General features: G+C 42.4%; 1 protein-coding gene across 2 annotated transcripts in view; it reads left to right on the forward strand.

Moving 5' to 3' along the window:
- Nucleotides 1-23,086, forward strand: part of ptpn18 (protein tyrosine phosphatase non-receptor type 18) — a 30,218-nt gene extending 7,132 nt beyond the window's left edge. Inside the window, exons 2-16 of one of the 2 annotated variants that reach the window (XM_039604743.1) lie at nt 1,862-1,970; nt 2,386-2,462; nt 2,702-2,797; nt 4,428-4,466; nt 4,809-4,877; nt 5,044-5,103; nt 6,782-6,924; nt 7,253-7,319; nt 7,789-7,866; nt 9,546-9,635; nt 13,411-13,448; nt 19,711-19,836; nt 20,425-20,609; nt 20,708-20,797; nt 22,602-23,086. In XM_039604743.1, the coding sequence (XP_039460677.1) occupies nt 1,862-1,970; nt 2,386-2,462; nt 2,702-2,797; nt 4,428-4,466; nt 4,809-4,877; nt 5,044-5,103; nt 6,782-6,924; nt 7,253-7,319; nt 7,789-7,866; nt 9,546-9,635; nt 13,411-13,448; nt 19,711-19,836; nt 20,425-20,609; nt 20,708-20,797; nt 22,602-22,675 (1,341 nt within the window). In that variant the 3' untranslated portion in view covers nt 22,676-23,086. Of the gene's footprint in view, nt 1-1,861; nt 1,971-2,385; nt 2,463-2,701; nt 2,798-4,427; nt 4,467-4,808; nt 4,878-5,040; nt 5,104-6,781; nt 6,925-7,252; nt 7,320-7,788; nt 7,867-9,545; nt 9,636-13,410; nt 13,449-19,710; nt 19,837-20,424; nt 20,610-20,707; nt 20,798-22,601 lie in introns of both variants that reach the window. The other variant, XM_031759171.2, reaches the window with a different exon arrangement.
- The last annotated feature ends 4,663 nt before the right edge of the window (nt 23,087-27,749 follow it).

Here is a 27,749-nt window from a genome sequence, read left to right on the forward strand (position 1 = left end):
ACCTAATCCATCATTTAGATTTCTGTAGGAAAGGAGTAACTTGCGATGTAATCGGAAACTCCTTTTAATCTTAACCTTTCACATAACCTGATGTGCACCAGTGAACTGTCATTTTGCATCAGGTGGACACAATGGTGGGGACAGTTGCGGTCTAGGGTTGAGAGGTTTCTGGTTAAACTGTAAGTTTGGAACTAGATTTCCTGCAGAAGCCATGCCATGTTCTTTTTAGAGAGAAGAGGCATCGTGCTACCAACCCTTCTTTGTTCAGTCTTTTTCTGATTGTAGCGTCATCGTGTCATTAACACACCTGAATGCTCCGGAACAGCAAACTGCCAAAGCGTCTGCTTTTACAGAGGTGCTCGCATGCTGAACCTTGCTGCTACTGCGCCTCTTATTTTCCACTGAGGCTTGATTTTTCACAGGATGGTTAAAGATGTGGTCTCTTGAGGTAAAACGCCTGCAGTCAGATTGCTCCATGTCTGCTTCACGGAATTTAAATGGATTTAAATGAATGCTTGTTTGTCCCACTGGTGTGGGTTATACTAATGAAACGATTTAAAACAATTTAATCCGAGTGTGTGAAACTGACATATACAAAAACAAGTAAGATGCCACAAAGTATCACCAAGAAGGACTTTATTTAAATGGTAAATAAAATGGAAATGATTAAATCTGAGGCTGCTTTTCCAAACATGCAAGATTCAAAGCGTTTATTGTCATGTGTGCAAAGAAAAAGCATGTCTCTGCTTCTCTGCTGTCCACACACAGATGCCAGTTAATATGTACAAATAGATAAAATACAAATAGCATGAATAAATAAATGGAGACAAAAAAAGACAAAAATGAAGTATTAAATAGATTTATGTGCAAAAGAGCTATGAGCTTAATATGCTGGTTTGATATGTGAGATGACCTGATGTGCAGAAATTATTATTACTGTTAAAATAGGTCAGCTGTTCAAGAGTCTGATAGCAGTGGGGAAGAAGGAGTTGTTGAGTTGAGATGTTCTGGATTTCACACTTCTGAACATCCGTCTCGAGGGTAGAAGTGTGAACAGTCTGTGTTGGGGGTGTGTGGGGTCTTTGAGGATGGAGGCAGCTCTCCTCTGGACTCTGTGATGGTAGATGGTCTGCAGAGAGGGCGATTGTTATCACTCTCTGCAGGCGTTTGCGGTCCATAGCAGTAGTGCTGCTGTACCATGCAGTGACGCAGCTGCTCAGTATGCTCTCCACAATGCAGTTGTAGAAGCTGCTGAGGATCTTGGTCGACCAAATTTCCTCAGCCTCCTCAGAAAATACAGCTGCTGCTGAGGCTTCTTGACCAGCTGTGTGGTGTTCAGTGTCCAGGTGAGGTCCTCAGTGATGTGGACGCCCAGATACCTAAAGCTGCTCACCCTCTCCACTTCAAGCCCCCGAATAAACAGCGGCTGGTGAGGCCTCCTCTTCTTCCTTGTGTCCACTATCATCTTTTGTCTTATCAGTGTTGAGGGTGAGGTTGTTGTCCTCACACCAGCCACTTCTCTCCTATAAGCCGCTTCGTCCCCTCCAGTGATGCGACCGATCACTGCAGTGTGGTCCACGAACTTCAGTCCTCCCTGTTAGAGGCAACACGGTCGTGTGTGTGTGTGTGTGTGTGTGTGTGTGTGTGTGTGTGTGTGTATATTTTATGTTATTTACACAATAAATAAATGCATGTGCAAATAGACCTCTAACTAAAGTTTTTAAATACATGGAGCAAAAAGCATCATATTTGTCCCTGAAATAAACATGAATGAATTGAATGTTCATTTCTTTGTGACCTGTGTGTGTGCAGGTCTACAGCACATTAACCTGTGTGGTGTTGTTGTTGTGTCTTGTGACAGATGGTGCGTTCACGGTCTTTGGGGTTTAAGAAGGAGCTGGGCTTGACGTCTGAGGCTGGAGCTCTGAAGGAAAACATCAAGAAGAACAGATATAAAGACATCCTGCCATGTATGTCCTCACTCCTCTCAGCCTTTCTCTCATTCGTACCTCCATCCTCTTTCCTTCGTTTCCCTCTCCCGTAAGGATTAGCTTATTTTCAAGTTGCAAACGAGCTGAACAGCGAAGGAGGAAAACATTTTATTAAGAGACCCAAAGCTTTGTTTTGCATCTCTGGAAACTTTCATGAAATCTTTCAATTGCCGTACGTTTTTCTGTGGTTGTTGTGGGTCCCTGTGGCTGTTCTGTAGCCTGACTGCTTGTATAGATACACAGGTGAACAAACTGCTTTACAAAATCAGCTTGGACTCAGCAGAGACTGGTCGAATATTTCTGAAGATTAGTTATAGTGAAACCTGCTTTAATGGCCTCAAATACCTGTCCTTTAAGTAAGTGTGTGTGTGTGTGTGTGTGTGTGTGTGTGTAGATGACCAGTCTCGGGTGGAGCTCTCTCTGCCGACCGCAGACTCCACCTCTGATTACATCAACGCCAGCTTCATCAAGGTAAACGCTGTCTGCCTTCACACAAATCAAAGTTTTTCCTCTAAATGTGAAAACATCACCTGGTGCAGCACAGTTTGAGGCACCTTACATGTTTCTGTATTATATTAGGCATGTTCTTCTTCTAACTCCACAACTGTCAACCAATCAAATTTATGTCACACTGCCTTCAGTTTGCTGTGTTAAATGATTCGTGCTTGTCTGTTTCTGCTGGGGTTGTAATGCTGCTATTTGTCCTGCAGGGGGCGGCAGGAGACTGCAAGTACATTGCCTGTCAGGGGCCCCTCAGCTCCACTGTGACTGATTTCTGGAGGATGATCTGGCAGTACAACGTCAAGGTCAAACACACAACGCAAACCATTCGCATTCAGTTAATATCCAGGAATTAGTCTGAGCTGCAAATGGTGTTTATAAATTTTTGTTTAATCACTAAAGCGGACGCTTCTTTTTCTTATTATTCTTCCTAAAGCTTCAGCTTCAGGTTTCGGTATGATGTCACAAAGAGCAGGTCTTATACTGTTCGGCCCTGCTGCTTACGAGGGGCAGCCAATCAGAACAAAAAGCTGGCTTAAAAGGCAGCTGCTCCAAGATGCATGATGAGACAAACAAGGCTTGTACTGAAATGTAAATCAACCAAAGCCACTCTGGCAGAAACACTAGATTGTTTTTTTTAAGGCTTCCACTGTTGCATTCAAGGGGAAATGTTTTTACAGATTTTATATGCTCAGATCTTTGGATTCCAAACAGATGAAGCATGATGTTTTGGCTCGCGCTAAACTTCACATTAGTAAGCAGCGCTGAAACAGTCTGCCAGTTCTTTCAGATCCAGCATCCCAAATGTGTCGTGATGTGATTGGCTGCTTCTAATCCAACCAGACGGTGCAGTAAAATGCTGCTTACACAGGAATGCACGACTAGTAACCAGTTAAACTCTCTCCTTCTTATTTAATGTTCTTCTGATGGCTGCTGATGGTGGCTGAGTAAATATTAGACTGCAAACATCCAAAATATGGATCCAGAAAGGCCCAAATAAATGTATTTCCAATGATAAACAAAAACAGTGACTGAAAGTACGGACTGCTAGTTTAAACTAAGGATTGTCTGGACCATGTGAAGCATGTGTCGAAGTCTAGACTCGAACATGGGAGGTCAGAAGCTGTCTTCCTGGTTCAGTCATACCCTGAAGGTAGCCTGGATTAGCAGGTTTATAAATTTCCTGCATTTTATTTGCATGTCTCTACATTTCTAAGTAAATGGGGCGATTGTGGCTCAAAAGTCGGCAGTTCGTCTTGTAATCGGAAGGTTGCCGGTTCGAGCCCCGGCTCCGACAGTCTCGGCTGTTGTGTCCGTGGGCAAGACACTTCACCTGTTGCCTACTGGTGGTGCCAGTGTCCGGCAGCCTCGCCTCTGTCAGTGCGTCCCAGGGTGGCTGTGGCTACAATGTAGCTTGCCATCACCAGTGTGTGAATGACTGAATGTAGTGTAAAGCGTTTTGGGGTCCATAGGGACTAAGTAAAGCACTATACAAATACAGGCTATTTACCATTTACCAAATAATTAATGTAGCTGCTTTTCTTTTTCTTTGATGTCATGTTCATCATATTTGTTGAAATCTGGAGAACTTGAGATTTCCAGTGTCCTGAAATTTCCCCTCTTTCCACGTGAACTCAGCCCACGATTACAAAAGCCAGATTTTAGAAATGTGTCCTAAAATGTGTGCCAGAGGAAAAAAACGCACACGTGTGCACACACACACACACACACACACACACACACACACACACACACACACACACACACACACACGCAGCTGTGCTCTTTTCAGCTTCTGAGGTTGTTCATGCCAGACTCAGAGACACTGGTTAAGCTGAAGTCGGTGCATCCCTGAGGCACAGGGAGGTGTTTTCTTCATCAGATCAGCAGCTTCTCCTCAGGAGGTTCTGACTAACATCTGACTCTGTGTTTCAGGTGATAGTCATGGCCTGCAGAGAGATAGAGATGGGAAAGGTAAGCTCCTTTTTTGCCCTTTGACCTCTTTGTTGGCTCAGACCTTTGACTTCAGATTTTAAAAACTTTTCTCTTTTACTTTTTTTTCTTTAACCTCTCAAACCACAAAGCTTTTGAGTAAATATAAAGTAAATATGCAAATATATAACTGCCCAAATATCACTGCATTAGTGACTGAAGTGTGGTATAGTCTTACCTGAGTAATAAAAGGGAATCCTATACTTCATATGCATGCATCACTTATTGTACATGCGAAACAGCTGCGTGCAACCAGAAATAATAAAAACAGAATTAAAGGTTCGTGTTCTCTCTTAACTAACAAGTCTGTATTTTCCTTTGCAGAGAAAGTGTGAGTGTTACTGGGCTGCAGCTCACCAGTCGGCTTCATTTGGACCATTTACTGTCAGCAATGTAAGAACAAACAGGCTGATAATAAATCTGATTAACACAGAGCATACAGCACAGTTCACCTCCTCATTATCGATGTAAACGGTCCAGACTGTATTTAGAGTCTTTTTATTAAATACAAATCCAGAATAAGTGATTCTGACGTGTTGTTCCTGTGTGTCTCCAGCAGGAGGAGACACATCCCAATGAAGATATAGTGGTGAGAAATCTGACCGTCACATTCCAGCAGGTAGGAAGTTTTCACATCAGCGAGTGGTTTCAAAAAGCTACGCTGGGACGGGTTAACAAGAAGTTTGGACTTTAATACGGAGCCCCTCTGATGACATGGTCCAAAAAATAAATAAATTGTGGCCACAAAATACTACTTCGTGCCCTCGAAATACTTATTTGTGGCCACGGAATACTATTTCAAGGGCACGAAATAGGTATAATGTGCGCACGAAATGCTAATTTGTGGGCACGAATTGGGTATAATGTGGCAACGAAATAGATAACTTGCGCAAATCATATTGATACAATTCCTGGACAGCTGCGTAGAGACATAAGCATAAGAGTAGGCTAAACCTATACACCATGGACAGAGACAGTATGATTGAGTTTTATTTTAGGCTGGGAATGAGCTACAAATACATTTTGAAAAGCCTGGCAATGCAAGGAACCATTATTACGGAGAGACATTTAAACAGGATATTGAGAGCCCAGTTGCTTTACAGACTTAAGTATGACCTGGACGCTGGGATAGATTTTATTGTCAACCAACTGCAAAGGCCGGGGAAGGATCACGGTTATCGGTCAAGTGTTTCGTGCCCACAAATTAGCATTTCGTGCGCACGTCATACCTATTTCGTGCCCTCGAAATAGTATTTCGTGGCCACAAATAAGTATTTCGAGGGCACGAAGTAGTATTTTGTGGCCACAATTTATTTATTTTTTGGACCATGTCATCAGAGGGGCTCCGTACTTTAAGAAGCAGAATGCCATCATTTTATTGGCCATAGTTCAAAGACAACATCTTTCATCACGCCTTCTTTTAACAAAGCTGTGTTTGGAAACCATGATCTTTAAAATCCAAACTTTTTCCTTCACCTGCTCAGCAGCTGTTTGGTCTCCTTTTTGTTTCATAATTTGTGTTTTCAATGGGCGGGATATCTGGAAAGGCCACTTAAGCTCCCAAATATTTCAATACAGAGCCATCCTGTTGGAACAAACCGGTTTAGACAAGCAGCCTCCGGTGGACACAGTGACCACGAGACGTTTTCCTTTTGACGAGATGTTTCTGCTTTAGTCTTAATTTAAGAGGCAGCGGTGTTTCTAGTTTATGGGTGAATACACGTTTGAGTTTTATTTGTGGATACAGTCATGTGCTATCTTCTGTGAAGATACAGCTCCCGATTCCCTGCAGTGATTTGTTATTATTATTTATTATTATTATTCGATACAGAACCGAGTCTGTTTCTAATGCACAGCCTGAAGGTCCAGCTGTGTTTTGCCGTCGGGTCCCTCACACAGAGTCACACACAGTGATTCCTCCAAATGTTCTTTTAACGATATTGTGTAATGTCGATGATGAAATCCTCAAAACATTTCTTCTTTTTTAAATTTTGTTTTACAAACATTTTCCAGGTTTTTCTGGGCCATCAAAACCTTGATGAAATCATTCCTGGAATCAAATCCAACAATGATCTCAATTTCACCCGTTTTTTTGTTTGTTTGTACCATTTTCAGTTAAACAGAGAATGATTTCATTTTTGTTGCATTTTGTTTTTAATTCTTAAGCTTCTTTGGAAACTGACCTTTTGAATAATTTAAAGCATCGTTTTGAACGCTAATATCAATGACTTGACCTTCTCAGTTTTAAAATAATTTGTTTTCTCCTCCTCCTCCTCCTCCTCCTCCTCCTCCTCCAGGCCAGCCGGTCAGTGATTCAGTATCAGTTCCTTTCGTGGCCGGATCATGACGTTCCCTACGAGAGTGCTGGAGTCCTGGACATGCTGGAGAGAACCAGGAGCAGCCATGGAGCCAACGTCTCACCTCTGCTGATACATTGCAGGTACACACACACACACACACACACACACAAACGGCTGTTAATGCCTCATCATTACTGCAGCTTGTTTGTGAAAGCGGTGCAGATCGCAGGTCAGATGGTCATTAACATTCAGCAGGATAGATCACACATATGGCAGCTTATCTCACACACACACACACACGCGTGCACCAATACACACGCACTCACACACACGTGCAAACACATGCCCACACATCGAAAGCAGGAGGCTGTGAATATGCAGCAGGTAACACCTGCTAACGATGGCACAGTTAACATGCACGCTGCATCTGTTGCTCTGTGTGTGTGTGTGTGTGTGTGTGTGTTACAGCGCAGGCTGTGGGAGGACAGGAGTCATCTGTGCTCTAGACTACATCCATGACCTGCTGGTTACCAAGGTAACACATGATAACACATCACATGGCCTCAGTACTGGTCCGCCGTGTGGCTGCTGAACGTCTGAATCTGACGTGTCCTGAATCTTTCTGTTCTCTTTTGTCATGTTTTCACTTTTTTAAATACATATTTTACCCTTTTTAAAGATTTTAAATGGTTTTCTTTTAGTAACCTAAGAGCCTGTAATAAATGGAGTTTGATCAGAAGATACAAACTTTTCAGATTTAGAAGCCTGAGTTGAGCTAATATCAATGTGTTTAAAAGCTTCCTGATGTGATGAGTAAAACTTTTACTCACCTTAAAGTGACTAAAAACCAGAAGATGAGGCCAAATGAAAGCACATGGTCTGTTTTACAGCAGATCAGGCATGTCAGATGTAACGTGTGAATGTGGCAGCCTCTCTGTGTGTGGATCATTCAGACTCTGTGTTTTGGGGCGGCTCTTCAGTGTTTGTGTTTGCTCGCTCTGCAGAAGATCACGTCGGACTTCAGCATCTTGAACATCGTCCTGGAGCTCAGGACACAGAGACCCTCAACAGTGCAAACTAAAGTAGGTGCTTTGAGTGAGTGTGAGAGTTTAGGAGTTATTTAATCCCCAGAAACAGGACTTAAAGAAGATCAGCTGTTTTTTAACAGCAGGGGAGTCAGTTTCACATTTTAATGGTATTGGGTTAAAATGTTGTGACATCATTTTATCTCAGAACTCAACGGCTGCTATGACACACAGCATCTTCAGCTCTATAACTCTTAAACTTTAACTTTTTAATCTAAAAATTCAAAATTTTTAATTGTTATTTATTTATTTATTATTTCATGAATTTTTCTCTCCGGGTACTCGGGCTTCCCCCCACAGTCCAAAGACAGGCGCTTAGTAGGGTTGGGTTAATTGGTGATTCTAAATTGTGGATAGGTGTGAATGTTTCTGTGTGTCCTTGTGTTAGCCCTGTGTCAGAGTGGTGACCTCTCCAGGCTCTACCCCGCCTCTCGCCCGATGGTAGCTGGGATAGGAATGGATGGAGGGAGTGGATGGATGGATGTACACTGATCAGGCATTGCATCATGAAAACATTCCTGAACCATTTTTACCCCTCACCCGTAATAGGCTGATGGGGTATTGTCGTTGGTGTGCAGCGTGGACACCTTAGTTTGTGAACCTCAAGGTCAGGTTCACGTTCTATGAAAACCTCATGAATGCAACAACTTGAAAACAAGGCAATGAAGGTTTTTGAAATTGATGATTGGATCTGCAACAGGGCGCATTGTCCTGCTGAAAGAGGCCACAGCCATCAGGGAGCACAGTTTCTGCAACAATGCTTGGGTAGTTGGTACATGTCAAAGTAACATCCACGTGGATGGCAGGACCCAAGGTTTCCCAGCAGAACACCATCCAAACCAACACACTGTTTCCACCAGCTTAGCTGCCTCCCCGGTAAGCGATGTAGGCAGCCAACCATCCACCATGATGTCAAAGAAAACATATTCATCAGACCGGGCCACCTTTTTCCATTGCTCCATGGTCTAGTTCTGATGGTCATGTTCCTACTCTTGAACACGGGTCAGCACGGGCACCCTGACGGGTCTCTAGCTATACAGAACCAGCATTAGCTTCTTCAGCAATCTGAGCTACAGTAGTTGTGTCGGATCGAACCACCCGGGTCAGCCTGCGCTACCGACGTGCATCAGTGAGCCTTGCCCGTCCATGACCCTGTCACAGGTTCAACACTGTTCCTTCCTTGGACCACTTTGGATTGACCACTGCAGACCGGGGCCACCCCGCAAGAGCTGCATTTTTGGAGATGCTCTGACCCAGTTGTCTAACCATCACACCATCTTACACTGCTGGCCCATCTTTCCTCCTTCTAACACGTCAACTTTGAGGACAAAATGTTAGGCTGAGCCCACCCAGTAACAGGTGCCATGATGAAGAGATAATCAGTGTTCTTCACGTCACCTGTCAGCAGTCAAAATGTTACATCTGGTTGGTGTATATTTATGGAGAAAGTTTGCCTCTTTTCCTCGTACTTTAGATTTCTGTAATGGAAACATTTTATTCCCTACTTTGTGACTTTTAGCTCAAAATGTATTGTATTGCACAGTATTGCACAGTGTCAGAATTACAGTGGTTTTATTTCTGCATTTATGGCTGGTCTCGTTTTCCGATCCCAGCGCGGTCAGCTTCCATCAGTCTTCCACGCTGAGAGGAAACCTTTCTTCCTTTGGTCTTCACAGGATCAGTTCCAGTTCATCTACACAGCTGCCATCTCTATGTTTGAACAATTCCTGCAGAGATCTGAGGAGCAGGTCTACAGCAACCTACAGGTAAAACCCGAATATCTATTTGTATTATAGTAACAACAAAATGAGTATGCTGGAGTCAGAGGAAGTAGACGGAGAGCAGCTGCAGAAAGAGGAAGCGTTCTGTAACTCCGAGTTCCTCTTTGTAAATCCTCTGCTGCACGCAGTTTGACAGCAGAGTGCTCGGAGCACAAAGAGGCGGAAGGTAGGTCCACTCCAACATATACGGCTTATTTCTGTTATGCTTTTCTTCTATGCTACATCGGTTTTGTAGAGTTCTGTGGTGATCTGAGTTTAACCTTGTTGTTAATGTTACTGCTTCAGTGCCATCTTAAGTCTCTGCTTTTGCCTCGCGAGCTGAGAACCATGACTCACTTTTCTATTGCTGAACAAAAAAGGGAATTGGTGATATTTAGAAACACTGACACGTTCCCTCTTTTATTTATTCTTGGACTTGATTTTAAACTGAGAGCCGTGTTTTAAGTTAGAATTGTACTTTAAAAACCATTCTGGCACAAATAATGTATTTGTGTTTAAGCTTCTGCTCACTGAGATGATAGAAATTACAAATCCATTTTATTAACCCTTGTATGGTGTTCGGGTCTGTGAGACCCATGCCATTTAGAGGCCGTTGCCCCTTTAGGCAGTATATACCATCAAAACCTGCAAAATATGGTATAAGGATATGTACACTTGATTAGAACTGATTTTATTTTTTTTATAACATTTTATTGACAAAAAAAAAACGAGAAGCACATTAATTCATAAATGTGATCGAACAAAGGTAAAAGGAAAAAATTAACCATGTTTGCTGTTCACATGGCTCGTAATTGGGATAAAGTAAACATCTGTTGAGTAATTTAACATAAAATTGTTTGATAGTGTTAATTGGAAAGCCAAAACTCTAGCGGGTCCACCAGACCCATGAACACTGGCTGAGTAACAAAAATACGAACACCATACAAGGGTTAAATGTAGTTCCAAATTTTCTCAAATGCCTTTATTTATTTATTTAGGTATTTGTTTATACATTTGAGGCTGATGGGGTGATTTCCAGTGAATCATATTGGCATTATTAACTCAAAGATATTTCTTTATCTGGTACTAGAGCAGGGGTGGGCAAGCTCAGTCCACGAGGGCCGGTGTCCCTGCAGGTTTTAGGTCTCACCTTGGGTCAACACACCTGAATCACATGATTAGTTCGTTACCAGGCCTCTGGAGAACTTCAGGACATGTTGAGGAGCTAATTTAGGAATTTAAATCAGCTGTGTTGGTTCGAGGACACATCTAAAACCTGCAGGGACACCGGCCCTCGTGGACTGAGCTTGCCCACCCCTGTGCTAGAGCTTCATTCTCGAAGCTCTTCTGGGCATCAAACGATTGTCGACGTTGCCACAAAATAGCACTTATGATCTTTATTCTTTTATTTCACCATGAGTTTGACTTCAGGTACAAATGTCATGACGTTACAGCTTCATTAACCCTTGATCCAGAGCGCCGACACGAACAGCAGCTCTCATAAATGCTGTGAGAGTTCACTTTAAGGACAAAGGGCCCTGAGGAAAAATGACCGCTGTACACTTATCTGTCTTTACTATCATAAGTAAAGCGATATTTGCCAGTACACAGTATTTGCATTAAAGAAATAAGGGGGGGGGGGGGGTTTTAGGTGTCCCGCCCCTCTTTCACAGCTTCTCTGCCAGAAGCTCGTTCTCTGGAAGCCTGTCCCAGGACAGGACCCAGTATTAGTGCTGCGTGAGCGTACCATGTGAAGAAATTCAGTGCAGTTATATCATGTAGCGTACGTAAACCAAACATACAACCAGCTTTTGCCTCATGTTACTTTTTAAATACATTTAAGAGAGACAGTTTCTTTATACAGCATATTTAAATGACTAACACGTTCTTCTATTGTTGCTGTTTGTTGTTTTATTTATAGCAGCGTCACATCGTTACCACAGTTTAGTTTGTATAACCTCCTAAAAACCCTGAGTGATGTAGATTTGACTTTTAAAAGTAAACCGATCAGAATGAGCGTTTCTGAGCCATTTTCTGAATTTTAGTTTAAAATATTTTTGCCTGAACTTCTGCACACAGACTGTAGATAAATGATGGACAGATGCAGCGTGACACTGCTTAGAGCAGTCAGTTGTGAAAGTAGTGTTTTCACTGTTGCGTTCTCAGCTCTGACTGAGAAACCAAAGACGCTGCAGGCTCATTAATGGCTTGTGATCGACATGTCATTAACTAATGAGTGTACCCGCACGATCCTCCGTTCTTACTATAAAACATTACATGTATCTGTGCGTTTGTTTCCTCCTTCTGCAAAATCAGGAGGCAGGCAGCCAAACTCTGCACACAGGCACAGCTTAGCTCAGAACCTTCAGATGTCTTTCATTAACACACCTTCAGCAGCTTTAATAAACACTGCATCATTTTAATTTCACAGCCAACAGCACAAACAGGCCAAACAGGTCACAGAGCCACGCCGGGCTGTTTCCCATCGTCGTCTTTTTCAGGACAAAGAAGCTTTGCCCATCAGTGGGTTTGTGGACGTTTACAATCGAAAAACCTATATTGAGTTTTAAATTTAAAACCACATGGATAGAGTAATAAAACATATTTGAGACTGCTATATATATAAATTAGCTTCTCAACATCAATATAAGATGCAAATAATTCCTATTTTTATCACACATGAGTAATCTGCAGTGGGCTGTTTAGGTGTGTAGTTACCCTCCGAGCACAGTTCACTGAAGGCTAATGTGTTGTTAGCTTTAGTAAGAATAGCTCAGTCATGTAGTGTTATTTCTATTTATGTTTTATCAAACCTTGTGGGACGAGAAGCTGCAGGTTTGTGATCAAAATAGCCAAACAGTGCGATAAAGACAGTGAGAGGTTTGTTGGGCCGTCCTTATTAGGTCGTATCTGTGACTGGATTAAGGATATGATGAAGGACTTGCTGAATTATACCAGAGAACATGACGTCATGATCATCAGATAAACGGCAGATAAACTTCATGCACCTTTGAACCATTGCATCAAAGCACGTGAAGCAGCACATCCTGTTTCCTTACAAAGACGGCAAATGGGGGGAAAAAACGCACAAAACAACCTCTTAAATCAGTGTTGCTTCCCCAGTTTGAGCTGCAGTGTCTGCAGACACACAACGGCTATTCTAGATCTAAACACACACAACATAGACATCAGAGTTTTAAAAGCAGCCGCTGAAACAGCAGCCACAGATCTGTCCTCTCCAGTGTTGTGGTTTGAATTAATCTGATCTACACATGAACCACACTTACAGTGCTTGACGCAAACAAAGCTGACGAGCATGTTCTCTCACTTGCAGCAGTCTCTGCTAAAGCTGCAACGTGCAAATCCCGAGCCTGCGAAGCCGATACGTTTTCGAGTCAGACTCGGAGGTGATCTTCATCTCGCATGACCTCATTTCTGTGGATTTGGGTCAGAAAGAAATAAAAGAGAGCGCTTAAGTTCAGAAATGAGACGTGCAGCGAACGATGTGACAAACAGTGCTGCCCATAGGTCTGATGTGCGTATCGTTGTGAACTCGGGTTATAAAAAATAAAACTGAATTGAATTTCTGCTGCTGCATTTACTCTGTGAGGGGTCATGTTGAGACACACCCCATAAATATGAAAGTGATGATTAGCTCCACAGTTGGAGGCCTGTGTGCTACATACGTTTACCCGGTCATCTGCCCCAGAAGCCCTTTTCCATCTGCTGTACAGAAATTCTTGTTTTCAAAATGAACTGAACTGTTCTTTTCTATTTTCAGACAAAGAAAACCACAACAGCTGCATCTTCCAGCAACAGGTGCGTGCATGTTATCTACAGAGAGGCACCATACATACATTTAAAACCTGCTTTTCACACATGAAGTCCAGAAAATGTCAGAATCTGTCTCATTCCCGGGATTTTTGGTAATGCTGTTTTGCCAAAGCTGCTGGTGTGGTTAATTTATGTAAAATGTGTCTTTCGGTCCGTGCCGTGACACACCAGATGCTGGCAGTGAGATGGGTCTGTCAGTAGTGTGAAGGGCCTATTGTACAACCCAAAGCACTTTAACCAAGTAGTTCATGGTGTCAAAACCTGTTCAGTGAGTAAAACTGAAAGTAAAATGGAACTGGAAAAGTCCCAAAACACAAAAGGCTTCCTGCATGTGCCCCTGCAACCCTCCGACCTCCTCACGTGGACCTCTTTGGTCTCTGCAATGTTTAGGAAATGCTCCGTTGGGTTTAGTGAGGGTGCTGCTCGGATAGGACATGAAGGAGCCAGTGAGCATGACAAACACTCACCAGCTGTGAATGCTCCAGACTATTAAGTTAGAGCCCCTCCTCATCCTTTTCTTCTTCTTTGGTGCAACCCTATTGGGGTACCCCTTTGGCCTCTCCCCTTTTCTACAATTTCCCTGTGGGAGACGTCGGTGTCATTTCTTTTCCAACACTAATTATATGTTTCTCCACTCTGATGTTCCTGATTGTGTGTTTTAGTTTATTGTCATCATTATACCTGTCTTTACTAGATGCTGTGATTATGTGATACGTGTGTGTTTAGGCACTCTTAATAAGTCTTGCTGGCTTGGAAGTTGTAGTGAGTAGAGCTAACTCTCGTTCCAACTATCTATTTTTGGTTATAAGAGGTGCCGTGTGCAAGTTGTTTACTTGGAGGTCTTTCTCTTAACCTCTCATTGTCAGACACAACGCAGGCACACACCAGTTTCACTCACACACATTGTAATGGAGAGCCAGTAGATTAAAGTCCATTTAATGTTGAATTTGAGTCGTTTGCATTGTTGCATAACCTGCAGGTAACATGTGGAAAAGTTGTATAGGAAGCTGTAGAGCTACCAGAAAAGCTTCAGTTATATTTACCATGATGGTCTCAGAACAGCAGACTGTGGTGTCTGATGGCCTGTGCCATCTTTGGCACGTGTCAGGTTATGTAGGTGAATGGATGGTTCTTATATAGCGAGTTTCTACGCTGAGCACTCAAAGCTATTTATACAACACGCCTCACTCATCTATTCTTACAACCACGTTTTTCAGTGCTTAAGTCCTTTTATCTAACATTCACACACATTCATACTCCAGTGAGAAACTTGGGGTTAGTTTCTTGCACAAGGATATTTGGCAGAATAGTAGATGACCTGCTCCATCTCCATTTAGGCCCAACCAGCATAGCTGTGGTCTGAAAAGTTTTCACTGAGGTGGGAGACTGAAAACTTTACTGGGTGTAAACGGAGGTCCGTGTAGCCGCCATGTTTTCAAAGAGCATAATTTGTGTTCCTGTTTTGATCTTCACATCCAAACACCAGCAGAGATGCGGAGTCACAGAGAGAGAACAGACGCTTCAGAGAGTCACTGAGCTGAAAAGAGGCATGCAGCTACAGCAGAATGTTTCTTCAAGGCAAAACTCAAAGTGACGAAGCTCCAAAGGCTGGTTTCATTTTTATGTGCAGCCAGCTTCATGGCATAATGCTGGACTGTTTGCTACCAGTGATCTATGCCGTCAGGGAGGTTTCATTTTCATGTTCAGGCCTGTGAATCGGGCTGAGACACACTTGCATGCACATTTGCAAGAACAAATGTAAGGGTCCATTATTTTGATTTAGTGTCAGGATGTATTTGGTGTTAGTGAGTGCTCCATAGAACCAGCAGCTGTCAGATTCAGCTCTATGAAACAGGCTTTTGTAAGTTGTCTGTGCTGGTGAATAGAGTTCTTCTAGAAATGGAATCAGTTATTCTGGAAGCAGAACTGAGGCTTTTATATGCACCGAAATGTACATGGAAATGATTTATGGGACGTGTGTTATTGACTAAATTAAAGCTTGTCGATAAACTGCGTGACGGACCCTGATGTGATTTGTATTTCCCAGAAGAGATGAATTGGTCTGAGATCGAGTTATGGCACAAGATTGACATCGTTTTCAGTGAGCACTCATGTCTTATGAATGGAGACGTTGTCATTGTGGAGAAGGGCACATCCATCAGGATGGAAATGTTCCACCAGAACAGCTTTTCATTGATTTGTAGTGACCTTTTGCCCTGAGGAGACAAGAGCACCCAAACCATGTCAGCAAAACGACCCCTATGGCATCAGAGCCACCTGATCCCCTCACTCGAGGGCGAAGATTTTAGTCCTGCACACACGTTTATAATGCATGCATTCGTCCTGCTGGAGTAAAAGCATTAAGGAGGCAGAGGAGTTACAAGATTATTCAGAATGTTCTTTCGGCTGGTATCAGTCGGTATTTTTGACTCTCATGGAAACTCCCAGTGTGTTTGTGGTAAAAGTGATCATCCCAGCTGTGTTGCACACATTCAGAGCTGTGATCACAAACATGGAGGAGCCAGAAGGAAAATCAGGAAGTCTAATATCAGTCAGGCTTTAAACCAAGTCTTTAGATAATCCTGGCTGTCGTCTTTGTTTTCAGTCAGCTTCAGTGACAGAGCTGCGATCTAAAGCGCAGCGATAAGAGATCTGTGACTGTGCAGCACGTTTTAATTAAAACTTACCTGAGCTATTAGAATCCAGGGATCAAAAATCAATTACACAGATTTAAGATATCACAGAGGGAGACAGGTGCCACACGCGCATTAAAGCAGGTTTCCTTCCCAAACAAAAGGCGCACAAGCAGCTTCATATGAGACAACGTGCAAAAAACCAAACGAGGACAGAGTAAATCGCGCCTGTATGTGTGCTGAGGGGCAATATTAAATGAGAACGTCGAGGAGAATTAGGCTTTCTAACAGTCTTTTGGGTGTTTTCTTTTTGCAAAGACATTTTCACCATAAATTCATGCACAAGGTTGTAAATCAGTGCATAAAACTTCACCACACAGGAAAATGTCCTCGTTATAGGGGGTCGAGAGTTCAGCCCCTTTCTTTAATTCGACACCCGTCTGTGTAGGCAGAGAGACCGATATAGACAGGATGCTTCACCCCGAGGTGTTAAATTAGCACCTTCCCACCCTCCATTCCCATATGCTAGCATGTTTCCGTGGAGACCGAGTCAGGCGGGTAAAGAAGGGGAGGAAACGGGGTGAGGAAGTAGATGTAGGAGGTGAGAAGAGGAGGACAGGGATGCTGAAGGAATGACATAAAAAGAAGAGGGGAAGGAAAAAGAGGCTGAGAGGAGAACTGAAGGGAAATGAGAAAGGGAGAGAAGGATGAAAGAGCAGAAGAAACACGAGGAAGTAAGGAAGCAGCTGAGGAAGGACATACAGGAGGTTAGAGTAGGAGCAAATGATAACAACGAAAGTCAGATCAGAGCTCAATCAATTAAACCGTCTTTACTTCCTTCCGGGACCACAGTTGGTGCACAGTGTTTGCAATCATTGTAACCATGACGACCGTGATCACGAGGCTGCAGCAGGAAGTCGAGTTGTGATTTCCTGCAGAGATGCAAATTTTAACCGACGGCAGCAGTGCTAAAGTGACAGCATGAGCCACAATAAACAGATATCAGATCGAAGGTCTTAATGTGAACACTCAGTTCTGCAGTGCATCATGGGGCCTGTAGTTTACAACGGTACAGTTTTGTAGTTCCACGGAGCTGTACTGTAAAAACTCACTCGATGTTTTGTCCACTGTGTGAAGTTCAGCGAGTGGCTGAAGTCTAGAACCTGTGGACATCACCAGTGAGATGCTCTGCTCATCAACTCAGAAATCAGCAGCTTCCAAAAGCTCGACCAAGAAGGAAGTGTTTAATTATCTTTGATTTAAAAAGTCGCAGCTGATGCTTGTCTGAGGTCGCATGGATCATACCCAGAGTCAAAAAGACACGAGTCCCTTTTGAGGTGAGCTTTGAGCACAGGACGTCTGGAGGGAGTGTTTGGTCGCAGAAAGTTCAAGATCCTTTTAAGGCTTTAACCTCCTAGGACCTGCCGTCCACATATGTGGACATCGCATTTTTGGTTATTTAGACCAAAATACTCAATTTTGCTCTACATGGGCCTGATATCCACTTACGAGGACATTATACTGCTACTGTTCTATTAAAATTTTAAATGAATATCCTCATTTGTGGCTCTCATTTTTCTTAAAAACAAAAATAAGGTAAAAAAAAAAAAAATCTGGAGATTCTTTGTTTTTACATTCATCTGGCCCCAATATGCCCAAATATCAAAGAGAAATTAAAAATGCATGTCGTGGAAGAGTTCGGGTCTTAGGAGGTTAAAGCCAGCGCCGCAGGGAGCCCATGCAAAGGTGCTAACACATAAGTAATCCGAGTCCAAGTGATTAATCTGGGCTAACTGCAAATGAGGAAGTGAGACTGGCTAACCTGAGTAAACGTAACCATGCGTAACCTTTTCCACATCTGATGGTTTTCAAAAAAGCTTTTAGTCTGTAGGTGTTAGAGCTGGAAGAAACTGCTCGTGTACAGCACTCGTTTGTCACATTTCAGTCAAAGCTTATTTTAAAGGTTTTAATAATAGGAGTTAAAAGGTCACGTTATCCTTAAACCTGTCAGTTATCAGTAGAGGATCAAACGAAACAACCACTGCTTTGAACTCATTTAAGTGTAAGAAACTGTGTTTATATCCAAGACGCACTCATCAGCTTTCATAAATGCAAACATATGTTTGTATTTAGCTGCTGTAGTGAGTTTGATTACACTGATTCTTCATCACAGGCTCTTAGACAGCTTTCTTGTCCTTTTAGTTAGATGTTATGGTGGCGCAAAATCTGACTGACGCTACTTTGAGTTCATTTTTATGCTCAAATGGTTCATCGGTCGCTGTTAAATGGCGTTTAAAAAAACAAACAAACCCCAAAAATGAACCACTCATGTAAAAATGGTCAGGAATAAGTTTGCATTGACGTTGGGTGAGACAGCAGCCAAAACCTTCGGAAAGCCTGGACAAAGACTGGCACAAGACTTTTGCACAGTACTGTATATTACTTACATTTCTCAAAATAAAAATGCAGAAAAGCTGTTGACGAGTGGGATGATATGCTGTTGCATGTGGTGTTGAGTAGCACATTGGCAGCACTCCCCATCTGCTCGGTTTTGCAGCTCATCACATATGAAACCACACTGCTGCTGTTGAGTTCTTACTTGAATTGTGATATTTAATTATTTCTTTCTTTTTTTAGCTGGGGGCAGGGGGGTTCTTTTTGTTTCTTTTAGTTTTGCCTTTAAGGACGTGAAACTCAAACTTCCTCTCCTCTGATCACACCAGTCTAACAGCTTCTTCGCACTTCTGGTGCGTTTCTGGCACTTTTCAAATTGTGTCTACTTCAGCATTTTTATTTCTTCCGTTAATCAACAGTCACATTGTTGGTGGGGAAAGAGTGAAAGCATGTCACGCCTTAAACGGTCATTTTCAGGTTAGTTTAGGAAACTAACGTCATGCTTTTGTTTGCTACTGTCAGGAAGTGGTCAGCTATCTCTGTCCAAAACTAGAAACATACCTACTAATAATAAACAATGTGGTGCATCTTTGTTCACCCTGAAGTCAGAATAAAAAGATACGTTTCCATGAAAACCAAACTAGATACAAAGAATCCAAACTGGAAACAAGCTGACGTAAATGGGCAGACGTGATGTAGAGTGGTTTTGTGTCTTCTGAAACTAAATGTGGCCACATTTGACAGGAAGGTGTAGTGATCTCAGGAGCTAATTCTGGTGAGCCATACAGGTGCAGTGTACACAAATAAACACACACTTGCTAATTAACATATTGAAATGCTGGGATTTAATACCTCAATACTGGATAATAAATTTTGTGGACAAGCTGTGGAATTATCTGACACGTTATTAAAATCAGTCCAAAAGGCAACAACAGCACAAACATTGTCCAGTTTAGTGACTTGGCTGGGGTGAGCAGCAGCTACAGCTTCCTGTGTTAGCATTTCGGTTGCATGTCATCCCCCTAAAAAGAAGTGTTGCGAATGGGGAAACTAGCTACAGAAACCAAAACTGTTTGAAGTTATTGCTGCTGTAAACTTGGACGTTTTACTGTAATTTTTACCACTGCTTGGTCCTGATCATCACTGAGCTGCACATGATTGAAAATGTTCCCTCATACAGCAGCTCAAATGTACTTGTCCTTCTCTCTGTCTGCATGCAGATTATCACAGCAGGTTGTCATGAATGATACGTACGCTGTGGTCAACAAGCCCAAACACGCCCATCCGCCGTCATCGGCTCCCACCTACTCAGCTGTACCCCCGTCCAGATCCAATATTGGAAGCAGGTAAAGAAACTAAAGTGTGCATAATGCAGAAATTTTAGGATTTTGTGATGCACAAAAGTATAAAAAGAATAAATGGTTATTGTTTATGAAAAGTCTGATTCGACACCCTAAATCGTCGCCGTCTTCTGCTTCACCACAGCAGTTCGTCTGCTGTCGTCTCAGCATATCGCTTGCATCCTCTGTGGACGGACCTTCTGTCACACTAACCCTGTGCTAGTCCTCCTTCACTACATGATCCTTCCCCGTGGTCGTGGCTGCTCCATCTTCAGCTCCTTTGTCCAATCTATCCGTTCTCCTTCCTCTGGACGTGTCCAACCAATCTCAGGCTTGCCTCTCTAACGTTGTCTCATCCTCGCCATTCTGCCTGCACTCTATTCTTGACCTTTCTTTGTTGCTTTGGCTGATTGACCTCTTCACTCCCTCTGCTCCTTGCCTCTTTACACCTCCACCCTAAAGGCATGGCATGCTTGCTTGGATGCCCTTCCTGACACAACCCCAAAGGGATTTGTCCCAGGATCTTTCACTTGTTACACCATAGAGCCACGAGACCTCCACTCACTGATCATGGCTGTTTTGTCCTACTTTCAGGACAATGCCCACCTCCCATCACTATGACAACGACCCCAAGAGCGCGTCAGCTGCTCCCATCTACAGCACCGTCAAACCCCGAGCTAAACAGCAGAGCCTGCCACCCTCAATGACACCCATCTATGACATAGCATCACCAACCGGTCAAAAGCCTGGGGAGGGCTCAGACTATCAGCTGGTTGCAGGTAAGGAGAGGGTGGTGAAGGAGGGGCGGGTGAGTGCTGTTTGGGATTTAAGGGGACGTGAAGACTCGAAATGTAAACTCCCTCTTTTCTTCCTGCAGTTAAGCAGTCTTCACTGGACGTTAATGATTATGAAGATATTTCCTCTTCAGTCTCCGATGTGACCAGTTTCTGTTCGCCTGGTAGCATCGGTCAGTACACCTGTGCAGTACACCTGTTCTCACAGTTAATGTAACAGTACCTCATTTTGTTGTTCATGTTGTCACACCTCAGACTCATAATTTCAGGTCTTTCCTTCCCAACTTTTTGTATATAGACACTTGTAAAGTCGTGCTTGACACATTTGAACACACTCAGTAAGCATTATTTTTGTACATGGAGAAGGGGCATCTTTTAACTCAGACCACCATGCTTTCCTAACCTAATCAAATACTCTTTGGATTCTGTAACTAACCAGCTAACACACAAGAACAAATAGGGCAAAAAAAAAGAAAACACAAACACAAGATCCTGAATGGGAGATTCCACATTCTCGGTGCCAGAGTCAGACTACACAATATGTGTGTTATAGTGCTCACTGTGTCACATTAGGCCAGAGTCGGTGTGTCTAAAAAGCATGTGTGTAAATATAGGTTGAGTAATAGCAACTAACTAATGTCATTTTAATGTGTATGTAATGATATAGTGGTTAGCTAATTGCATGCTAGTTTTTTAAGGGCACCTATTGTGGTCATTCCAGCTCCATATTTTTCATCCCAGGACTCGATGGGTAGTTCAAAATAATTATGTCTTTTACTGCTGCTCTTCATCCTCAATCAAACTCGAGCCACTTTTAAGTTAAAGTACTTCTGATTGGCTGCTGCTCATAGGCAGAAAGTCTTTAAGCTACACATAAGAGTGATAAGAATGACAAGAATTACTCAGACTTAGATTTCGGTGTGGACATTAAGCTTTGGACTTTTTCACAGAGAGTAATGTGAACCATGTCTGACCTGTGTGTAGATGGATCGTCTCAGACGTTGTTTGGTCGGTTTTCGGTTTCTTCTTCCTGCCGTATGATTTTGTTACACTCTGCCCATCAGGGACCTTAAAAATGAACTTTTATTCAGAACAATTTAACCCTCATCCTGCATAGATACACCTGTGCTAATGTGTTTATACCAGTCTAACCATAGCTCTTTAGCTAGTCAACAGGTAGCACATCTTTGTTTGTCAACCAGCCTAACTATACTAACTTTCCAAACTGTTACTTAGTTTACATCTTGGTTTGTGTCCAAAGTTTAAAACATGTTCTTACTGATGTATTTAATCTTTAGATGGAAACTAACTAGCTAAGCTTCTAGCTACACTTTGTAAATCCTCTCTTTCATGGATGCCTGGGTTTTAAACATTATTATAAAACCTGTGACTAGTTACACTGATCATTTAAACTCTGTTGCCCAACCCTGGAAACCTGTCAGTCCAGTTAAAAATGTTTATTTGCTGACTGGGAACCACTTGCTGACCAGCTGGGGAAAACTTATTTTCCCGAGTGACTGAGTATTCTCAGGGGGTCGCAGTCTGCTCAGTAGGCCTGTGAAGAGAGAAAGAGTTTGGACTGTTTAACTCTCTGGTCTCTGTGTTTTTCAGAACTGAAGGAAGATTTTGCTCAAAAAAATGAGTAAAGGGGCCAAATAGGTGCCCTTGGAAGCTTTTGGGGTATTCCATTGGAGCTTTTCTAGCTGCTTAGAAATAAGGATGGTTTTATGTTTATTACTATTATCTGACAGCTACACTGTGGTGTGCTACTAACTATTTTAAATTCTGCTTATGAATACTGAACAGGGTGTAGGTGGTATGGGGGAGGTGATGGTGTTAAAAAATGTGCTAGTTGGCAGTGGTGATGACAGAAGAGAAGACGGTTTACTCACAGTTGGACTGCTCTCTTATTGCTGCGTTTGTGTTACATAGTGAAGTTATACTATTGCTGATTTTCTTTATTTTGTTATTTTTCAGGGTTTAACTGTCGGATTCAGAAGCCCAGAGGACCCAGAGATCCTCCAGCTGAGTGGACTCGGGTGGAGAGATGAACTGGTTTATCAGACTGTTGGGCTGGACTGGACTGAATTAGACTTGAATCTGACTGTTTGTGTGATTTGATTTGTTAAACTGGTGTCACTGTGATCATCTAACCAGGTTCAGAAAGCTGCCTGTAAATATTTATGGAAATCATGCTTGACGTGTCTGAATTTTATGTATTTAAAGGTTCAATTTGCCTTTTTGGTGGGAATAATTTAACATGTTAAATATTTCAAATAGACGTTTACAAACTTTGACCACAATCTTAAATCATATTTGACCTCCTGACCGGGGGTTTATCTTATTTTAGATGTTGAATCTTCAGTGTCACTATCATTTGAAGACACAAAAGCTCAGTATCACTAACATAGTACTTTGATTTTGTAACATGAGTGTTAATGACAAATAAAAATGGAACATCACATCTGCTCAGTGTAATTAATTTATTAGTAATAAATGATTTCTGTTAAGGACACCATAAGGTTTCACGGGGAAAAAGGACTAATTTGGCTCAAAACGCGTTAAATTTTCATATTTGAAGGTTTTCTACTTTGTAGCATTTGTTTAAAATGTACAAGAAGTTGATCCACGTGGGATTGCTTTTCACAAAACGGTGAAAAGTAAAAGATAAAACATGGTCCTTTGGTCTGTGAACTACCTAAAACAGGAAATTATACCAACAAGTGAAGTACTCTCAAACACACCAAAGCAGAAATCCTCGAGTTGACCAGAGCTAATCTCAGTACAGTCAGTCACTATGGAAAAATATGTACTCCTGGTTGGTTGCCTACATTTCCCGTCATGCACCTGATGGGATTTTTCATTAGCACCCGCCTGCAGCCAGGTTATCTAAACGCCACACCTCATATTGGCCTTCCTCATGTCCTAGATTGCTCATCCCTGACTCCTCTCGTCGCTCTATAGACGAGCCGAGGAAACTGGGATTTAACAAAATAAAACCAACTCGCTTTGCAGCCTCATTTTAAAGCAATTAAATGAAATCAGTTAAATATATTTGAGCCAACTGCATCATACATAGTTTTGTTTGAGCCCTGCAGCTGCATTTTATCATCTCATTTTAGTGCTCGTGACTTTTTAAATATATTTAGGGTTAAATTCACAACAACATGAACACGTTTGTTTTTAAAACACAAACACATGGTGAAGAGCAGAAAGTCTGAGCATGAAGCTGATTGTCTTGAATAACTGAAACAGCTGCTGAATACAAAGGACTGGCTGTTTGCAGGGGAGTCCTCCCTCCTGAGGAGTACCACCCCTCTTTAATACACATGGGATGCAGAGGCAGCCTCTTCACTTTGTGATGCAGACTTTCAATTAACCCGTTCCAAAGCAACCTTGATAACATTACACGTTCCCTATGAAACTCACTTGTTTCGTATGTTTGTTGAACCTGGTGTCTGCAGGATGACTAAAACACAGTGTCCCAGATGACCACCAGGAGGCAGCAGAGCAACACCAACCAACAGCAGGAAGGCCTGGAGCCTGTTGGTGTGTAAAAACAATAAAGCGAAGAGGAACAGAGGCTCTTGAAGCAGTGTGAATGAACAGAAAGAACACACTGAGGGAGGGAAAAAGGTGGTTTCAATTAAACTTTTGGCTTCACTGGACTGTGGTCACTGTGTGTGTGTGTGTGTGTGTGTGTGTGTGTGTGTGTGTGTGTGTGTGTGTGTGCGTGTGTGTGTGTGCGTGCGTGTGTGGGGCTGTCTTTGTGAAAACCACTGTCAGTTTAAGACCTTGTGAGGACATTTGCTGACTTTGGCACAAAGCTTCAAAGAGCCATGTGAGGGTTCAGACCTGGTTTTAGGGTTCAGGTTTGGGTTATTTGCCACAACGACATGTGGACACACTTGTATTATTCGTGTAGTGGGAACATAAATGTGTTCACACAACCACATTGTGGGAACACAACTCTTTTAATTGAATAAAAAGAAGTCCTCATAAAACAAATCATCAACTTTTAATGTGATGCTGGAAATGAGTCAAAGTGATGTCCTCTGGAGTGATGGAAACAAAAGTGTGTGTGTGAGAGAGAGACAGAGAGACTGACATCATCAGATCTGAATCAGGTTCAAAAAAAGAGCAGATGATTCAGCGCGCACACACACACACACACACACACGAACTGTACAACAAAGTGTGTGTCAGTGTGCATTTTTGTGTCTTTTGTCTTTTGCAGCCACAGGGCTGAGCTCTCTATCATGCCTTGCTGTAATCAAAGAAGTCTACCAACACACGCACACACACACACACACACACACATTTGCACACACACACACACATATCCATGCACACTTGTCTGTCCCTTGGTTTGAGTCTCAAAAACCACTAAATGCAACTCTCGTGCTGCCAGCTGTGTGAGTGCGCTGCCAGTTTGCCACAAAGCACACTCCATTTATTACAGGAGTTTTACACATGCACGCATGCACACACACACACACACACACACACACACACACAGAGGTCATGGGTGTTGGCTTCTTCAGTGAAGGAGAGACCACAGGCATCCATAGACGGAGAAAGAGGGAGGGAGAAAGGGAAAAGGAGATCGATGAAATCGAGTAATAGACTGCGATAATGGAAATTAAAGGAGTTTTTTTTTTAACCCATCACTCACATGTCCACATATCTGTCCCTGTGTGTGTATGTGTGAGCTGTACACTTCCTGGGCACTTTATTAGGAACACCTGTGCAGTATAATGCAATCCAATCCAACAGCACTGCTATAAATTCTTCTTCCACAAAGTTTTATACATTTCCAGTTCTTCCTGGTAGTTTCAGGAAAGAGGTAGGGGGTGTTGGTGGACTGTGGGGGGGGCTCACTCTACAGTTGGAAGCACAGTTTGTCTATGCATAGTTACAGCAATGAGTTATTGTTACCTTAATTAATAGAGGTCGACGCATTTTTTAGACAAAAATGTATTTTACATAAAACTTTTAAAATTTATACTTATTTTTGGGGAAGGTCAAATAATAATAGTCCCTGTGTGTGTGTGTGTGTGTGTGTGTGTGTGTGTGTGTGTGTGTGTGTGTGTGTGTGTGTGTGTGTGTGTAGTTTTTTATTAGTGTAGTGTGATGAAAAGAAAATGGTGGAATAGTTCCAACTCTAATCGTTTGGTTAATCAGCTTCTGACTGAACTTGTTTCACAGTACTGATCGTGTGCTCTACAGTTGGTGTAACTCATTTGTCAGTCACATGATCAAGCATAACCTTGGGAGCAGTAATTTAAGAAAAAAATCATGTTTTATTCATTAAGACTTGAAACTAGATACCACAAACTGATAATGAAAGTGCGTGCTGAGCTCACAAATCAAGGGAAAAGTTGAGCCGTTTACCCACGGACTTCTTTTTACAGCCACAGGAGGCGCCCCCTGCTGGACATGCAGGCTCTTCTGCATTAGCTTCACTTTTCAGATCCCACATTCGTGCCTTAAATCTGTCCCTGTTTTTTTTTATCCATAATGAAATTATAAAAAAATAAATGTTCATCACATATTTTCCATTACATGATGCCGACAGTGAGTGAGAGAGGGGAAAACAGGGGGGCCGAAGGAAAGAGCAACTTTAGATGAATGAGGAGACGAGGGGCTGAAACTCAAAGAGGGAGACTGAGAGAGAGAGGGAAACAGAAGCCTATCAATGGAGTGATAAAATAGTGAGAGAAGAGATAAAGCCTGTGAGGGCTGAAGGAGAGAGAGAGACAGATGGAAGCAGACCTACAGAGTGATGAAAAAGACAGATAGTGGTTTAGCAGAAAGAGAGAGTGATGAAACAGAGGGATAGAGAGAGAGAGAGAGGGGGAGAGAGAGAGAGAGAGCAGTCCTGCCACTGAGCCTTGTTGCTAGGCAACTGAGCAGCTCCTCTTTGAAGTTTTCTCTCATTGTTTTGTTTTTTTCTTTTTTTCTTTTTCTTTTTGAACAATCAGGTCAGAGCGAGGCTTAGTGGCAACCATAGCAACCACCTCAGCACCACGCCTGGTGGCCATCCCATCCCTGAAGGGAAAGAGAAACTCTGGGCCGAGGGAAACTCTGAGGTTGAAGTTAAACCACAATCAGATGGCAGCAGAAAAGATTTTACCAGTGTCTGTAGACACAAACAAGACATTCACCAAATGTTTGGAGTTGAAAACGATCTTAAAAACCTTGAAAACAACGTGTTGTGTCTCCTTTAGTTGGAGGTGGTGCTCCTGTGTAGGAGAGCTGGGGGCAGACACATTACAACGACATCGGGTACTCAGAGGACACTAAATATAAATCTGTGTGATGACAAAGATGGCAGTTGGCCTACGCCCCCTGTCAAAGAGAGCCAATCTACAGCTGACCCAGGAAGCAAATGTACCAATAGTATTGTTGCGCTGGTACATGCGCAGTAGAGTTTTACCAGTTTTACCTGTGTGGTGGAAATCTTATCCATTAGTTATCATAGACACAGGGCAAACTTTTGAACACTCACTCATCATGGGCATAGTGTCAGGGTAATTTTCTTCTTTTAATTATTTCGTTGAACTTTTCTTTTTCCTACATTTTCAGTGACTTTTAAACAAAAATCAAGAATTAGGTGAAAAAGTTTGAATTTATTTTTGGATTTTCTCTAATCCACCCAGGGTCAAACCTACACATAACCCCCCACTAATGTTTGGTTACAGCAAGCTGTAACTTGACCATATCGTTTTGGTAGCCATCATCAAACTCCTGATATAATTGGTGCTCGATATTTGACCACTTTTATTGGTAGAACTGGTAGTTTATTTAAATTGGTGTGTTTCCTGGCACCGTCCCAGCTTTTAAGCACTGTCTAAAATTTGGGAATTTGGGGAAGATCATTAATGTTAGCCGGCTTATTTCATTCCAAAACCAGTTTTAATGTGTGTTTGTTGGACAATGAGACCCATTATATCCAAGTTTCAACCATCTAACTGTTGATCTGAGGTGAAGTTGAAGAAGTTGGAAGTAGACCCTATTATTGCAGGATCTTTACCTTTAATAATAAAGGTCCTCGAGGCTACTGTTGTTGTGATTTGGTGCTATATAAATAAAACTGAATTGAACTGAATATTCCTTCTCCTT

The sequence above is a fragment of the Oreochromis aureus genome, linkage group 20, assembly GCF_013358895.1.
Source record: "Oreochromis aureus strain Israel breed Guangdong linkage group 20, ZZ_aureus, whole genome shotgun sequence".
Taxonomy (NCBI): domain Eukaryota; kingdom Metazoa; phylum Chordata; class Actinopteri; order Cichliformes; family Cichlidae; genus Oreochromis; species Oreochromis aureus.